This window comes from Rattus norvegicus, chromosome 3, assembly GCF_021556685.1.
Source record: "Rattus norvegicus strain SHRSP/BbbUtx chromosome 3, alternate assembly SHRSP_T2T, whole genome shotgun sequence".
Lineage (NCBI taxonomy): Eukaryota > Metazoa > Chordata > Mammalia > Rodentia > Muridae > Rattus > Rattus norvegicus.
In genome coordinates, this window is record NC_141536.1 from 78,951,071 (window position 1) to 78,968,871 (window position 17,801).

General features: G+C 51.6%; 1 protein-coding gene across 1 annotated transcript in view; it reads left to right on the top strand.

The window, feature by feature from the left end:
- Alx4 (ALX homeobox 4) overlaps positions 1–12,517 on the top strand; it is a 36,468-nt gene extending 23,951 nt beyond the window's left edge. The window contains 3 exon segments of the mRNA NM_001106553.2: positions 2,929–3,239; positions 9,872–10,000; positions 11,814–12,517. Coding sequence (NP_001100023.1) covers positions 2,929–3,239; positions 9,872–10,000; positions 11,814–12,143 — 770 coding nt within the window. The 3' untranslated portion in view covers positions 12,144–12,517.
- Positions 12,518–17,801: the final 5,284 nt, after the last annotated feature.

Below are 17,801 nucleotides of genomic sequence, written 5' to 3' on the forward strand. Positions count from 1 at the left end.
AGTGGAAAAAAAAGGGCTGGCAAGCTGGAGGGATAGCTCAGTGGTTGAGACTCCTTGCTGCTCTTGCAGAGGACCTGGGTTCGATTCTCGGCTCCCACGGTAGCTCACAACCATCCATAACTCCCAAGTACTCATGTGGTGCACATTCGTACATAAGCAATGAATATTTAGGACGTTGGCATTGAGGCTTGGGGAGATGGCTGAGTTGGTAAAGCGCCTGCCACACAGGCATGAGGGTACCCAAGAGCACACTTAAAGCAGCTGGGTGTGGTGGGATGTGCTTGTACCCAGCACTGAGGAGGTGAAGCCAGGTGGATCTGCAGCGCTCTCTGCCCAGCCAGTTGAGTGGAACAGCAAGCCCCACACCAATGGACACCCTGGGTCCAAGAACTTGATAGATGGCTCCTGACTATGTGCATAAGCACCCGTGTGCACGTGTGAACGTGTACACACATGCACGCACACATGCACAGTCCTTCTGGGGCTTTGATCTCAGTACACACTTTGCTGTGTCCCCATTTCCCATTCACTTGTTCCAGTGGGTGACTAGATCTAGGCAGGGATACACCCTTACTTCTTTCTCATCAGAAGACTGTGAACACTGCCATCCTCTCCTGTGGGGCCGGGATCTAGCTCTGTAGTAAGGGTGCCTAGAACTTCATCTTTGTCACCTGTGCTCAGGGGCAGGACTTACGGGTGCTGAGAGGCCCTGGAAATAAGTCCTATGCCCTGGTAGTGTAGTCCCAGAGCAGGAGCGGTGTCTGTGGATAATCAGGGCATATCTTTTCTCTCTCTAGCTTTTTTCCCCTCAGTTTAAATGGGAGGCTAGGGTTAGTCCTTCCACCCCTGGTTTCTGTGTAGCTGCCCTCAACTGGCCCTCATTCCCATGGGGTTCATGGGGCAAGGGTGAGCCTGGGGGACACGGCTAGGCCAGGAGGGGTGGCGGCTGCCTTCCCTGGCCGGGCTGCCAGGAAGTTGCACAAGAGGAGTGTTTATTTTGGGTGAGCTGGGTGGGATTTCTTTTCTTAAAAAAAAAATGAAAAAGAAAAAAAAGCATAAAACTTATTTGTCTGCCAGGAAGATAAATATCTTTGCTGGAAGCTCTTGGTTCTGCTGGCAGCTGCAATTCACACAAAGCTGTCACCGAAGCTGCGCTTGCTCGCTGGCTGTGTAAGTTGGCTTCACATGGCTGCCATTTGTAACGCCACTGGTTTGGTCAGCCACCCCCATAGATGCTTCCAGGCCTGCTCTGGGCACCCTCTCCTCCCTTTCTTCAGTGTCAGAGTTGGAAGGAGACTGACAGGGGCAGAAAGTCTCCCTCACCCTTCCTAATGCTCACAGGGAGTGTGGTAAACTTGAAGCATCAATCCCCCAACCCCTGATCTGAATGGCATCAGGAGGTCAAGGTTAGAGGCATCATCCTGATCCAAAATGCAAATGGTGGCAGGAACCTGTTTCCAGAAGAAACAGAGAGTCAGACCGGATGACACTTATATTCACCACACACGCTTGTTGTGAATGGATGGGACTTGTGCGCATTTAAGGATTTCCCACGATCTCCCTCCACATCTATTAATGGTTCTCCCACTGAACCTATCTCTTTCTTCCCAAGTCTCAAATAAAGGTATGTCCAGGTGCTTGCTCTGGCAGCATATGTACTAAGCATATGGCCAGAAAGGGGCTTCCCACATCTGGAGACATGCCTTGATTCCCATCCCACCCCATGGTGCTTGGATACATATGTGCACCCCAGGGACCCCTCTCGTGGAGGACTTGTCTTGGGTCACAATCCTCTTATGCTGGCAGGGCCTGGAAGCCTCAAGGCCAGACCAGAAGCAGGCATCAGTAATGGTGGAAGGTTACATAGTCAGCTGGCTGAGTGCCTCTCCTTTTCTCACAGTCCATAAGAAATATCCCATGGGTCTCTTCATTCACCCCAAAATTATAAAGGGGAAAGTGAGCCACAAAGGGTTCATTAGGAAAGTGGAGCTGTAAAGTCAAAGGTGTGGAACAGAAACTTTGGTGCCTGGCCCTGGAGTCCAGACTCTGAGGCCCCTGCTACCGTGAGGCAAGTGTGTATGCTCAGATGGATGGGTAGGCCAGGAGCTCCTACCCTCCTACCCTGGTCTCCACCTCCCCACTCTTGACCTGTGTGGCTTGGCTTGGTTCCTTGAGGCTCTAAGTTTCCAGGAATCTACCATGGGAGCCTCATTGTGTCAGCAATCGGCAGTCAGGGCCTGGGCTGTGAGCTGTGTTTACAATGATTCTCTGTGGCCCCTAAGAGGGCATCCCCAGGAGTGAAGGATGCCTCCCAGTTGTGGTAGACAGTGGCAGCTGCTACGAATGGGACCCCAGCATGCACCCACATTTCAGTGAACCCCACCCACTAAAGGCTCCTCTGCAGACAGTGTTATAGGTGGAGTGGGGGGGATGTGGGGTGGGTCTCAGCGCTAAAGTCTGAGACAGTCTCCAAGGCTTCGCTATGGAACGCCATGATACCAACTATGGGTATCAATGTTGTCCTTTCTCTTTCCCACCAAGTCCACTGTGGCTAGAGGAATTCTACCCAAGGAAGCCTCCGTATTGTGTCAGATAGCCATTGGGCCCATTTCCAAAGAGATTTTGGCTCCTTTGAACCCTTCTAGGGGAGGAGTCTTACAGCCATAAAGTGGAGAGAAGGCCACCAAGGTCAGACTGACCAACCTAGAGCTACATAACACTGGTGCCAGAAGGGCCATTCTACGATGATGCCACAGAGGGTGAAGGAGGGGGACAGACTTGCCCAAAGTCACCCAGCAGGTTGAGGAAAAACTAGAGTATGGAGCTTGAATCTCTTGGCCTGGTACTCAGTGTGCCTCTGGGAGGATCAAGTGTCCTCCTCTCTCGCTTCCCAGATTCGAGTTTCTAAACTTCCTTTCTCTTCCTCAGCCAAAGAGAGCAACCTGGGTGAGCCAGAGCTGCCCCCTGACTCTGAGCCCGTGGGCATGGACAACAGCTACCTCAGTGTGAAGGAGACAGGGGCCAAGGGGCCCCAAGACCGGGCTGGCGCTGAAATACCAAGCCCCCTGGAAAAAACCGACTCTGAGAGTAGCAAAGGCAAGAAGCGGCGGAACAGAACCACCTTCACGAGCTACCAGCTGGAGGAGCTGGAGAAAGTCTTTCAGAAGACACACTACCCTGATGTGTATGCCCGGGAGCAGCTGGCTATGAGGACCGACCTCACCGAGGCCCGCGTGCAGGTCAGCCATGACAGGGCCAATACAATGAATGCCCTCACCATCACTATCCAAACACAGTTTAACCCCACTCAGCACAACCCAACACAGTCCCATACAGCCAGCTGAGCACAGTGCAACCCACCATACACAGGTCGGTTCAGCCCCAGGCCAGCACAGCTCAATGCAGCATGACCCACTTACTGTATAGCATGATCCAGTGCAATGCAACTCAGACCAATACAACCCACCCCAAAACGGTACAACTCGCTACACACAGTTTCGTACCTCAGCACACACAGTTTAACTCACCCAGTACAACCCAATCCAACAGCACAATAGAACCCAGTACAACCCAACAAGACCCAGCACAACATTATAATAGCCGAGAACAATCAAGTCAGCATAATTTACCACACACACAGCTCAATTAAACTCAGTACAAACAAACCCAATATAACACAGCACAATACAACACAGTAAAAAGACAACCCAGGACATGATGTATAACTCAGCTCAACCCAGTACAACATGGCCCAAGCCAATATAATAGAGCCCAACATAGCCCAGCAGACCTAACACAATCTAGAACAACACAAGTCAATGGTGTGACCCACAGTACACAGCTCAGTGCAACCCTGTACAACCCAACTCTATCGAATCCAATATTAGCCAAACCAATGCAATGCAACCCACCTCTCCATAGTACAACATACCATACACAGCTCAACCCGCCTTTCCATAGTACAACATACCATACACAGCTCAACCCGCCTCTCCATAGTACAACATACCATATACAGCTCAACCCAGTTCAATACAACACAACCCAGTGGGACCCAAACTCAACACACTCATCCCAGTCCAACCCAGTGCAACCCAAACTCAACACACTCATCCCAGTCCAACCCAGTGCCAAACAAACTCTACACACTCATCCCAGTCCAACCCAGTGCAACCCGAACTCAACACACTCATCCCAGTCCAACCCAGTGCAACCCAAACTGAACCCAACACAACAGTGCCAGACTGCAAACTCAACACAGTTCACCACACACAGCTCTATTCAGCACAGTTCGACTCAGCTACACAACACCACGTAGCCTATTATAAAATCAACAGGACCAAAGCAGGTCACTTTCTTCCACTTGTTCTGCTTCCTCTTTCCGATAGACTCTGTGACTGGTCACATTCTCTTGCCCCTAAAATGAGAAACCCGTTATTACTCACCTTGTTGTTTGAGACAGGGTCACACGTAGCTCAGACTGGCCTCTGTCTTGCTATGTAACCACAGCTGGCCTTGAACTACTGACCCTCTTGTCTTGCCTTTCATGCCCTGGGATTACAGGTTTGGGTCCCACCTAGCACACACAACAAAGGCAGCAAATATGTGCAACTCAGTGGCCCTGCTTTTCCAGAGGGTGGCCCCCTGTAGGAAATCATAGAAACAAAAGAGAAAGCCCAAATGCCAAAGTAGGTATGACCAAGCCCACAAGCAAGAGTTCAAGCTTCAGTTTAATACGATATCAACTCCATAGTCAGATGGCTTTTCAGCCCAAAGCATGACAAGAATGACACCTGTGGGTTCTGTGCAAGCAGGAGCCTGACACATGTGAACACAGAGGGCTTCTTTTCTTTTTCTTTTTTTAACATATATGCATGTATATGTATTATGTGTTCATGCATGTTACATTCATGTGTGTTTACAAGTGAGGGAAGATGCATGCACAAGTATATGTGTGTGTATGTGTGTATGTGCATGTGTCTGTGTGCATGTTCATGTATGTTTACAAGTGAGGGAAGACGCATGCACAAGTATGCGTGCGTGTGTGTGTGTGTGTGTGTGTGTGTACACACGCACATGCGCATGTGTGTGAAGGCCAGAAGTTAACATTAGATGTCTTTCTCAGTTGCTCTTATTTTTTTAGACAAACTCTTTCCCTGAACCCCAAGCTTGCCAACTTAGCTAGACTATGTGACCACCGAGCCTCTGCTCTGCCCCCCTGGCCAGCATTGGAGTTACAGGTGTGCAACCCCATGCTTGACTCTTTCCAGTGGGTTCTAGGGATCTGAATTCAGGTCCTCTTGCTTCCATGGTGAGTACTTTACAGACTGAACCATCTCCACAGTCCCTAGGCAATCTTCCTTTTTAATGGGCAGGGCACTGTGGCCTGGGCCGCAGGGAGTCAGAACAAAGAGCTCCACCGTCCTGGGCAGTCTCATGACATTGTAGCTTCTGTTCTCCTGGCGGTTCCAAGACCAGCTGAAGGACCATCAGCTTCAGCAAGTCCTGTTTAACACATGGAGGCATCTGCCATTTAGCTTGGGCACATAGAAACTACCTGGAAACCTGCAGCCCCTAGACGCCGCAGTTGCTGGAGCGTGCTGCAGTCTGTGGTGTGATGAAGAACGGCAGAGCAGCTGGGCTTTACTGTCATGCCCGAGCCCTCTCGTGTCCCACGAGACCTCACCTCCTGAGATTCCAGCTCCCAGAGGAGCCCCAGCTTCAGCTCAGGATTGGGGGTAGACAGAAGGGGTAGAGAGGGGGCAGCTGGATGCAAGTCCACTGTACCAGTAGACAGGTAGCATGTTCAGGTGGGGGTAAACCCGTTTGCTTTCTGCTTGTATGTGTGCACTTGTGTGTGTGTGTGTGTGTTACACGCACACTTCTGAAATGAATGTGTGTGTCTAGAGCAGAGTTTAGGGAACACTCAGCAGGAGACAGAGAACAATACAGACCAAGTATTCTGAGTCACTGCTATATAACCAGGTGAGTGCTTTGTTGACACACAGGGACATACCCAGGCCTACTTCTGAAACACTGAGAAAATTTACAGCTAGAAATTTGTTTTAGTTTAAGGTCAGAAACCATTTCAAGAAATGGGGTGACTATGTTAAAAAAAAATAAAACCCGGGGTTGGGGATTTGGCTCAGTGGTAGAGCGCTTGCCTAGGAAGCGCAAGGTCCTGGGTTCCGTCCCCAGCCCCAGAAAAAAAAAAAAAAACCCACCAGGGTTAGACTCCTTGTTGTTTAAATTCAGCCTTATACTTCCTGACAGCCAAGGTAGAAAGGGAAACCCTAATATATCATCTATCTTCCTATCAAACAGGAAGGTTATGGAATTACTGAATGGTAGTTCAGAAAAGACCACGTCTTATTTTGATGAGGAAGGAAGACCCAGATGTTGGAAGTGATTGCTCAGAGTTAACCACTGATGCAGAAGCAGTTCTGAGCCTGGGATCCAGGACGCCCCAGCTCGGGGACAGTGCTTTCTGACTAGCTTGCTGTTCTCGGGCACATGCCAGATTGTTCTTAGACTTTTCTCTGTACAAAGGCAGCAGGGTGGGTGGGATCTCTATGTGCGTCAAACCTCTGGGTTGAGCTCTGAGCCTGGCAGTGCCCTGGGGCCGGCGAGGGGTGGGGAGTGCAGGGGTGTACTAGAACCGCCTTGCTTGCCTCTGTGGAGTTTGCTCAGGACCCACACACTGCTTGCTGGTGGCAAGCCAGGTGCCTGGTGTACCGTGATGGCAGGAACAGGGAGGGGCCAATGGGTGGTCCCAAGATGGTCCTTCATGGGAAACAGCCTGGGGTCTGGCCCTGCTCCAGGGGGCTTCGAGGCCTCTCTCTGCTGTCTGGGATTCCAATCTCCACAGCTGGTGTCTGAAGACAATGAGACTGAAGCCTCCCCGCCCTGGGCCACCCCACCCTGGCCCCAGATGGGCTGCGGTTAGAGAGGCCTCCTCCAAGACAGTTGGTTCCTTGAATGGTCTAGTCCTCCAGAGAGGCCTGTGCTGAGTGGGCCAGGCCCGGGTGGGCTGGGAACGGGGTGGTCCTGGCCACAACATCCAGAATGGAGGCACGGCAGGGACCTTGGTGAGCTCTCCTCCTGGGGGCTTATAGAGACGAGCCTGTGGTTGCACGGGCCCCGAGGCACAGAGGCACAGTTGGGGGTCAGAGATGGGAGGACACACCAATTCTCTGCACAGAAACACATACTGGAGTGCAGAGGGAGGCACCAGGTACCATGGTACTTCTAGAGGCTGGGAGGATATTGAAGGCAGCCAGGCTAATAGCTTCTGCCAACTGGGGGACAGAAAAAGGCAGAATTTAGTCTCGGGCCTCAGGCACAGAGTAAAAAGATAGGGACTAAGGACCACCTGGAGAAGGAGGTCCCTGGTAGGCCAGCCCCCCCCCCATCTGGGTTTATCTACTCTGCTCTGCCCCATCTCCAACCACCTTCATCAAATGAATCTTCATCAAATGATCCTTCTCCCCACCCTCCCCCAAACAATGCTCTTGGCTACACCTTCCCAGATAATGGGACTCACACCTCCCTCAAGTACCATATCCCATCCCTCGCCCCCACTCCTCTCATCCCTAATCCCTTTGCCTGACACCGACTTATGCTCTGGACCCTTCTCAGGCAGCCCTGGGTCCCAGTTTCTGTCCTCAGTGATATCGTACACCTCAACCTCCTCTCCACCACAGACACTGGAACCCTCAGGCACAAAACCTTAGCAGGAGCAGCAGCAGCTTCTCTTGCCTCTGCCTCCCCAAGAGAGGAAGGAGTGGGGCTATTTATTTTGGTGCTTCTAGTGCCCCCCTCCAGAAAACCCTGGGAGGCGGAGGATGGAGCGGAAGACTGAGCTCAGTCTGCAGGAAATTAAACATGAAATGAAAACAAGCTCCTCTGATTGATTCCTCCAGCCCACCCCAGCCCCCACTGCAGCCGCTGATAAAGGGGGATCCCATTTCACCATGCAGAAGAGCCCCCATGTCTTCCATTCTCCCAGTGGGCATCCTGGGCCTTCACCCCAGGCCTAGTCAAAGTAAAAGTACCCTTCCCCCAGGCTCTGGGGCAGGGGCCGAGACCCTGAGCCTTAAAGAGAGCTGTTCTCTAGGGAGGTCATAGGAAAGACACTCTGTGTGTGTGTGTGTGTGTGTGTGTGTGTGTGTGTGTGTGTGTGTGTGTGTGTACGCGCGCGCGCACACACATGCACATGACCAGATAGTACCTTTGTGTGTAAATGTGTATATAAGTCAGATTAGGAAAGGAAAGGAATACACCTACTTTCCCTACCCGACTCTAATGAGACACACTTCCTGCAGACTTTGACCACTTTTCTTCAGCAAGAGAATGAGGTCAGGAGTCATAAACAAACAGCTCAACTGTTCTAGAAACTTCATGCTGTGTTCCCATCTGCTGTCTCCACTTCTACTCTGACATCAGCCCAGACCTCAGCCCCATCCTAAGGATGTGGAACTTGAGGCTTTTAGCAGTTCAGGCACTGCCACAGGCCCATTTTTAAAAGATGCCCTGGAAGCCTCCCATGCCAGAGCCTCAGGAAGGCCCATACTTACTGTTCCTCATCTTTCTCTGCCATGGTTCTTGAGGAGTCTGGGTGTTCTCAGGCAGGATGGCAGAGAGGCTACTCTGGTCTCCATCTCAGAAGTGTGGTGGATTGCCACAGCTAGGGATGCCCTGCCCTGCCCTGCCCTGTTAATGTCTTTCTCAGAGTCTAGACCCCAAATAGCAGCCTGGGTGCAGACCGCAGGGGCACAAACCTGTCCAGCTTTTGCCACTCTAATGGCTCATCAACAAAGCTCACAATTGTGGACCACGCAAATGAGTTACGAAACCAATAGGTTTTTTAAAAGTGTTTTAAGCAAGTTTACACTTTTGTGTTGGGCTGTGTTTGCAGCTATCCTGTGGTGCATGCAGCCTGCAGGTGACAGACTGAGTACACATTGCTGAGCCTGTGTACATCTGAATCTACTGAGCCCACTAGAAGATAGAGAGAAAGCTGTCGGCATTGTCCTCTAGGGAGAGCCTGCTCTGTCCTCTTCCCATTGTTTTTCTCTCCCACCTCTCCGACTGCATCCTCCTTTCTGTCCATAACCAGCCAAGTTCCCTGGGGTAGCAGCCTGCTCTTGCCCTTCTCCTCGTATCTTAGGAAGGTTCTCAGCCACCCCATCAGAGACTCCACATTTACATCTCTCCTGGCTCAGAGTTTGGTCAAGCCAATGGTGTAGCACCTATATACCTCAGTGACAGGTAGCACCTGTCCAGCACCAGTCAGTCTGTATAAGATTTTTCAACAGCCACCCTACCGATACCTCACTAAGGGCAAATTCCATAGTCTAGCTCCTGTTTCCACACATCTTTCCTGTTTCAGAGGGCTTCACTCACCATAACACGAAGGAATTGGCTAAGGGAAGAAACTTCTAGAAAAGGTCTTCATAGCTCGATGGGACTCTTCCTGGAGTCTGGGACCCTCTACATTTTGCATACAGTGCCAGGAAGACCAATGACCAATGGCTTGTACTCATTCTCTATGTCTCCTTGTGTGTGTGTGTGTGTGTGTGTGTGTGTGTGTGTGTGTGTGCGCGCGCGCGCAATATTTGCCTGTTCTAGTATCTGAAGCTTCACAGTTAGGCCCCAAATCACACTGATGGTTACTGGAATAATGGCATCCTTCCCAACTCTGACAATTCTACATAGTTCTCATACCAAAGAGGGAAAGGTGCAGATTGACTCTTTGTGCCCCTAACACACACACACACACACACACACACACACACACACACACACACACACACACACTGCCTGAGAGCAAGGCCTAACCCCTGTGACTACCCGCTGCTTTGTCCTGTAGGTTTGGTTCCAGAACCGGAGGGCCAAGTGGCGAAAGAGGGAGCGCTTTGGGCAGATGCAGCAGGTCCGAACCCACTTCTCCACGGCCTATGAGTTGCCCCTCCTCACCCGAGCCGAGAACTATGCCCAGGTACATCCCCCTGCCTGTTATGTTCCCTCTGGCCCTAGACCTGGGATGAAGCAGAGGAGGAAGACTAGGCTCAGGGACGTCAGGTGTATGCATGTTTGACCCTGACTGGGAGACCTAGAATGCTGGGACAGTGCTGTCCTCTGCTGTGGTAAGCATCTGGCAGACAGAAAACCAGGAGCTTTCCAGGGTGTTGGCTGTCCCTCAGGGCACTCCAAGTAACGATGTGCTGAGATAGCAAGGACTTGTGGTCAGGTTGAAATGCACACGGGCCCAAGACAAAGGTTCCACGGAGTCTTAGAGCCTTGCTCTCTTCATGTGTATCTGCAGCTCTCTGAGGCCCAGCTTCTTTGTGTGTAAGTTGGACACGATGTAAGTGTCTGCTTCAGCTCTTCTATAACACTATTGTAGGGTCTAGGGTCATTGTTTCTGGAAGATAGCTGCATGGGCTTGACACTCAGGCATCTGCCTGCTGTCTCCCTTCCCTTTTCCAGAAACTTCCCTCCTGTCCATCAGCGAGAACAAGGAGCATTGTGGGTGATACCAGGCACTGGGGCATCTGGACAGATGTCCTCTTGTCTGAGCGTGCATCCCTGGCACCTCTCTCATGACCTACCTCTGCCTAAGCCTCCTCTAAGTCCTGAGACTTTCCAGCTGCCAGTCACATCAGTGCTCCTGAGTGTGCACAGCTGCGATGCTATCAAACAGCCCCCGCCCATTCCACCCCTGACCTGGGCCAGTTCTGTACCTCCTCCACCTCCCTCAGGATTTGAGGGTCAGAGGGCAGACCTCACTGTGAGGCTGAGGAATGAGGGGTGTCTGGTACATCAGCTTCACCTCTGGTCACATTCTTTAATGCTTGTCTTCCCTCTCCCTCTGTCTTCCCAGGGCCAACCTCTGGCTCTCGCTCTTTGCCCTTGATGGCTGCCATCTGAGCTCAGAGCTAGAGGGAGGGAGCCAACAAGAGACATTTGCCCGTCTCTTTCACCTGCCCCACAGACTCAGATCCTAGATCATTTCCAGGAGGGGGTGGTGATCACATTGTCCCACTCTGAGGCATGCTGGGGCCAGGATCAGTGTGTGGTCAGTCTACAGACAGTTCTTGAGAGCATTAGAAGTTCCTGTGGCGCTTTAGGACCCACTGCCCACCTGGTGGTTCTAAAGGCCTCCTTGAATTCTTGCCACCTTAAGGATGTGCATGCTGAAACAACTGAGAGCCTAGAATGTACAGTTGAAAGGAGCTAGTCCTTTCTTCAAAGGGAACCTAGGCACCCCACATTCACCCCCTTGGAGATGCTTAGAGAGCAGAGACACTGAGGCTAGATGTGGGAGCTGGGGAGAGAAAAAGGATGTCAGTAGAAGAGAAGATGTGTAGTTGAACCTCACCTCAGAGCTGGGGCCACTTTTTCACTGCTAGACTAGTTGGGAACCTTCAAGGGTTCTGTCTTGGAGCCTTAGGCATTGACCTAGGCCTATGGGAGCACTCAGATGCTCCCCACAGTGATCCCTACATCGCCCCGACCTGCAAGCCTGCAGTCTGTGTTGTCCGCCCCCTGCCCCAGGCCTCAGAGATGCTCTCAGGTGAATCCAGAGCAATGCTTTGCCTGGACCCTAAGGCAGTTTGAAACACAATCCTTGCTACTGACCTACCCTGGAAATTGAAATTCTAAAACATAAATTCACCACCAGGGGTTCCCTGGGCATCTTTAATGTTGGACACCTAAGAATGGTTTCATTGCAATGATGGACAGCTGAGCCCTTCTGTACCACTGCCCTCCCAGCTAGCCTGTGACATCTCTTCTTTCACTGTCCCCAGATTCAGAACCCGTCCTGGATTGGCAACAATGGGGCTGCCTCGCCAGTGCCAGCCTGTGTGGTCCCCTGTGACCCAGTGCCTGCCTGCATGTCCCCTCACGCTCACCCTCCTGGCTCTGGAGCCAGCAGCGTCTCCGACTTCTTGAGTGTCTCTGGAGCTGGCAGTCACGTGGGCCAGACACACATGGGCAGCCTGTTTGGAGCAGCTGGCATCAGTCCGGGCCTCAACGGCTACGAGATGAATGGCGAGCCAGACCGCAAGACCTCGAGTATTGCTGCCCTGCGCATGAAGGCCAAGGAGCACAGTGCAGCCATCTCTTGGGCCACATGACAGAGCCCCTCCTGCCACTCCTGATGTCATCCCCTTCCCTGGGGCCCTGGCCATGCCCCTGTTTTCCAGGCCCCAGCTTCCCACTTGACTTTCCTCTTAGGAACCTGGCCTGGCCCAGGGGCCTGGCCCTCAGCACTTTCAGCCACCCCAAGTCTGAGACCCCAGGGACTGCTGGGAGGGAGGGGGCGAGGGTAGGCTCTTGCCCCTCCCTGGCTCTGAGGTCATGACCCCTGCTCCCTGCCAAAGGCAGTGGAGAAAGCCAGGTGGCCCTGTGTGTAGCTTTGCATCACGTAAGCTGAGGCCCTGTCTCTCTTCCTGTTCTTTTGCCCCTTCCATTTGACTTGAGTCAAAGTTAGGCTCCCTTCCAGACCTAGCAGCTTCAACAGTCCAGCCTCGTCTCACCTTCCTTTTTCCTGTGGGGTCTCCTGGTCTCCAGGCCTATGGCTGCGTGTCTTAAGTAACAAGCTGCCACGCAGGGCCGGCTCCTCACTTCCTTTGCTCCCTGAAAACACATAGAATCCCACGTTCTGTATCTAAGGAATCTGCTCATCCACCCACCCAATGGGCCCTGGTGACTGTGTCTTTACTGTCCCCTGTGACAGATGTGCCTGGAAGAAGTAGGAGGTGAGAGGAGGGGACAGAGCTGAAGGACGCTGTTGAAGTCCACCCATAGCCCTCATGGAGATGTGGGCCAGCCTTTGCTCCTCAGCTGGCTTTGGTTGACACTGTGAAGGTGGTTGCCAGGTGTGAAGAGAGGCAAGGACACAGATTTTTCCCCCACCGCTACCACCACACATGGCCATCGGAAGCAGAGAAGATCCCAGAATGATGATCCAGTGGGCTGAATCTGGGTACCACCCGGTGTCTTCTATGGTGGAGAAGTCCCTTGGTCAGCCCTAGTGCCTCCTCAGGGCCCCTCTGGGAGGAGTTGAGATATTTGTCCTCTCCCTCCTGGTCATTCGTTGGGGCTGTTGGGCAGTGTCTTGGGCTGGAAGAAGTTACACCTTGGAAGACATAAGCTAGAGCACAGGGCCATGGCTGAAGGGATCAGGAGCAGAGGACACGTGACCAGCTCAGCAGCCTCCAGCCAGGACGGCCTTACCATGCTCAGACTAACTATGCCCACCCACCACCCTGCCACAGCGTCACATCTGCCGGAGCTCCCCATACAGGGTAGGTGGAGATTGGTGCCCCTCTAGGATAAAAGGAGAGCCGCTTTTCAGTTACCCTACACACCCTCTCAGAGATCCTATCCTTCCTTCTTCCCCAGGGGCCATGATCTCTGCCTCAGCTGGCCTCAGGAAAGGCTCTGCCTCTGCCTCAGGAAAGGCTCTCATCAAGCCCCACCAGGTCTACTCCCCATGGCAGGAAGTCCTCCTGAAGCCAATCCCCTATTTGAAGGAAGGGGCTCTCTGTCTACCTGACTTGACCTGGAGCTAGGAACTAGGATTTGAAGTGGGTCCAGCCCTCACCTGAGCTGGAGCACAGAACCACCCTTGAGGTAGGTCCCTCAAGCAGGTGGCCTTTTCCTGAGGAGACACACTTGCCTTTTCTACCTTCTGCCTTGACTATTGGCTCACTAGGTCCAGGGTTCAGCTCTCCGAATGGCCTCTTAGGTTGGGCTGAGGACGAGGACCCCTGCCTTCGATCTGTTCTAGGTCTCAGTGGGTGAGAGGGAAGCATGCCTTCCTGCTGTGTGTCTTCATCTGCTCTGGATTGTAGACAGACTAAGCCCTCAGTAGAATGCAGACTCTGGGTTGGGTCGGCCACTCCTAGTTCTTGGAAAGATCTTAGGAAGGCAAAGAAGGTTTGCGGTACTGAATTCAGGGTTCTTGGTGGCTTGGCTTTAATGCTTCAGATCTTTGGGGATCTAGGTCTGTCTTACATGGTCTCAGAATCTATCAAGAGAAGGAAGGACATCAGGTCAGAAGCAACACCTTGGGGACCTTCTTTCATGGCTGTTATGTAGAGAGTGAGAGCCTGGGCAACCCAGCAAGAAGGAAGGACAGAGAGAGGGCTTTTGGTAGATTCTTCTGAGAGGGAGTGACGTTTAACTTCAAGTTCTATTTTTGGCTAAACACAAAGTCAGGAAAACTCCAACCTGGAAGCTTCAGAATGAAAATAGTTTATAGAAATAAATCCCCCTTCGTTTCCAGACAGCCAAGCATTGGCATGCCTTCTACCATCGCTCCAGATGTAGACAGCTTCACCTAGGCTGCTCTGGAAGGCAGGCCTTGGTCTCAGTTGATGCCTGAGTTCCCACTGGGCCTCCTTCGTATCTTAGACTGTCATGGCAACCTGGCTTCCTAAAGAGACAGAAGCGCAGATGAAGAGAGAGGACTTCCTGCTGGGTGGTCACTGCTAGATGAGGAAGCTGACTGAGCTGAGGCCAGCCTTGCCTGACAGCATAGTTAGGGGCCATGCTTAGTCCCGCCTGCCTGGCTGTGCCACAGAGAGCAGTCCTGCCCACCACAGCTCAGCTATTCAGGGGCCCCTTCACAGTACCGGGCCCAGGTTCTGGGGCAGACAGGCAGGCCTCCAAGGTTTTCTTTGAGTTGTTTCTTCCTGATCCTCAGTTCTCACAACCACATCTCCACCTTTGAGGAGCAGGATGAGTGGGGATTTAGGCAAAGAGGCAGCAAGATCTATGAGTTCTCCAGCACACACTGCCAGGATCATGTTGGACACAGCTCGGATGCCCATCTCCCTGAGCAGACAGGAAGGATTCTATGGAAACCACCATGTCCCCTTTATTCAGTCAATTACCCTCTGGGCTATCCTTGGGCAGAACATCTCTGGGGACTCAGAGGATCCCGAGGTTAAAGGTCAATAGGAATGACCCTGACTGTCAGTTATAGAGACACAGACCCAGCAGAAGGAGAGAGGCAGGCAATCTGGCCCCCAGGATGCTAATTCATAACCTTACAATTTCAAACCGGGGCAAGCTTCTATTTCTGTCCCTCAGCTCCATTTTGCTGCAAGGATGCCATAGGGAGGAGTTCCCACTGGACAGTATCTCCCACCCTTCCCCTTCCTTTGCTCCCCTTTCACTCACACATAGAGCTAGGCCTGTATACTACTGATTTTGGAGGACCGTTTTCAATGTCTAATAATCTGTTTGGGTGTGCCGTGGTCAGAAAAAAGAGAGAGAGAGAGCGAGAGAGAAAAGCTGAGTGTGATGGAACATGAACCTCAACAAATACTGGCTGTTCTTGTAAGATAGTTTAACCCTGTACAAATGCAACTTTTCTTTTAGCTTAATGGCCTGGGGTGGAACATTCAAATATATAAATATATATATTAAAATACATTAAAATTTCAGAAAAATGTAAAAAAAAATTGAGGTCCGTTCCATAAAGTTTTACTGCCTATACCACCATGTAACTACGTTATAGCAAAATATTAAAGAGAAACATTCTTTTCTTTTAAAGTAAGTTATTGCACTTACATCTTTTGGAGAGGGGAGGAAGGTGGGAAGAAGCCCCCCCCCCAGGAGCTGAGGGGCTGAGGTGGGCGAAAGGCAAGGCAGAGGCACCTGACACTCCCCTTTTGTCGGGGACAGCCCAGACTGTCTGTTTGGTTGTTGTTGTTTGCAATAAACTCCTTCCTCCTCTCAACTGGAGTCTGTCTGTTTTGTTCCCGACTTATGACAGATGAAATGTGATCAGAGAGGCCTCTGAAATCTCATGTTAATTGAAGTCGGCAAAAAAATACTAACAGTGCCCTTTTGAACTGCTGACACAGCGCAGGATGGGTTATCAGGCTAGATTAACAACAGGTGGCCAGCCAGCCCTCCAGCACAAAGAGGGGTGCATGGTCTGACAGGGTCTGGGACACGCCCCCTCTTCCACTGGGAGCAGCAGACAAGCTGCAGGGAGCAGAGATGCCTAGGCTTGCCTCTTGGGCAGGGGGACAGACTGTGAACCACACTTCTGAGCCTACGCTGTGCCGAATGGCTCCACAGCAGCCAGCTTCCATGACCCCACTGTCCCCAAAAACAGTGCAAGTGTGCTGAGAGTACAGGACGGGCCTCTAGGAGGGAGACGCAAGGCCCCGCCTGGCTCTGGTAGAGTACTGGTTGGTAGAAGGAACTTTCCCATCAGGAAAAAAAAAATGGGTAAATGAGTCTGAAAGCCAGGCTATGAGGACAAAGGACGAAGCAGACAGGGGCTGCAGGAGATGCCTCAAAAAGAGGCACTGGGTCTTGGAGTAGCTAGTGGAGAAATAGGGTCCCAAGGCATAGGAAGATACCTTGTCCCAGTCCCCAAGTGTGGGGAGGGTTTAATGATTAGATACAAGCATAGGTTATACTCACATGAGATGCATTCATGGGTTATACAAGCATGATATACAAGCATGGATTATATATGCATAGGATGCATGCATGGGCTATACATGCATGGGCTATACATGCATGAGATACAAGCATGGGTTATACATGCGTGATATGCACACATGACTATACATGCATGAGATGCATGCATGGTTATACATGCATGAGATGCATTACTGGATTATACATGCATGAGATACACGGATGGGTTATATATGTGCAGGGGGTCATGAACGATGGTGACTGTTCACCTTCTCATCCTCTCAGTTCAACCATCTGAACACTCTCTCAGAGACACCTCAGACTTGCTACCCAGGAGGAGGAAATTCTGTGTAGCACAGATGCATTCCAGATAGATCTGTAAACATACTTTAGAAAATGACAGCTGGCACACATAGGGCTCGGGGTTGCAATAGCATTTGGACTCTTACCCCAAATCATAGGGCAGGAACTGAGGCAGGGCAGGAAAAGCCACCTGTGCATGGAAACAGTGGGGTACTGGCTCTACCACCCACTTCTGCTTCCTCCTTGGGAGTTAAACACTTCTGAATCTCAGAGTCCAGACAAGTGCTGTTTCTCCAAGAAGTCCGGCTGTGGGAGAAGTTGGCTGGGTCATGCATCTCTAGAGGAAGTCCTTTCCAGAGACTTGTGCTTCTAAGGACAACCATTCCCCAGTAGGCACGGGGGATTGCCTTCAGGACCTCTAGACACCCAGATCAAAGATGCTCAAGTCCCTCCTACACAATGGTGTATCCCCTCCCAATTTCCTTTGATTGCCTCTCTATCCTTAGCAATATTACTACAGCAGGAACGCCAGGTACATACACAGAGTTAAACTGTACTGTCTGTGATGTAAGGATAGGATGAGGTTATCGCATGCTCAGTAGGGAGGCACACCTTCTTTAATGTTTGTCTCTGTGTTGAATCTGCTGACAAGGCACCTGACATCATGAGGGGACTGACTCTGCTTTCAGGGGAGGGAGGAACTGTCATTGAGTATGGCTCCAACCCCCTGTCTGGCCACCAAACACACACAGCTCATGGTCCCCCAAACTATCAGACCTTTCATTGTCACTGTCTTTAGGCTTGCCATTCATCTGCCTAGAATGCCTGTCACCTCCTGGATCTCTCTCTCTAGGCAGTCTCCCGCTGATCCTGTGCATTTCCTCCAGCTGAGGCCTCTGTGGAAGTCCACTCAGTATCCACTGCAGGGCATCTGCTTCTTGGGAGAGTGCAGCACCTTGCAGACAGACAGCCCTGTGACAACGACCCTTATCTGTGCACATCCCCACACTAAAGGGTTTCAGGACCCAGGATGTGCTCAC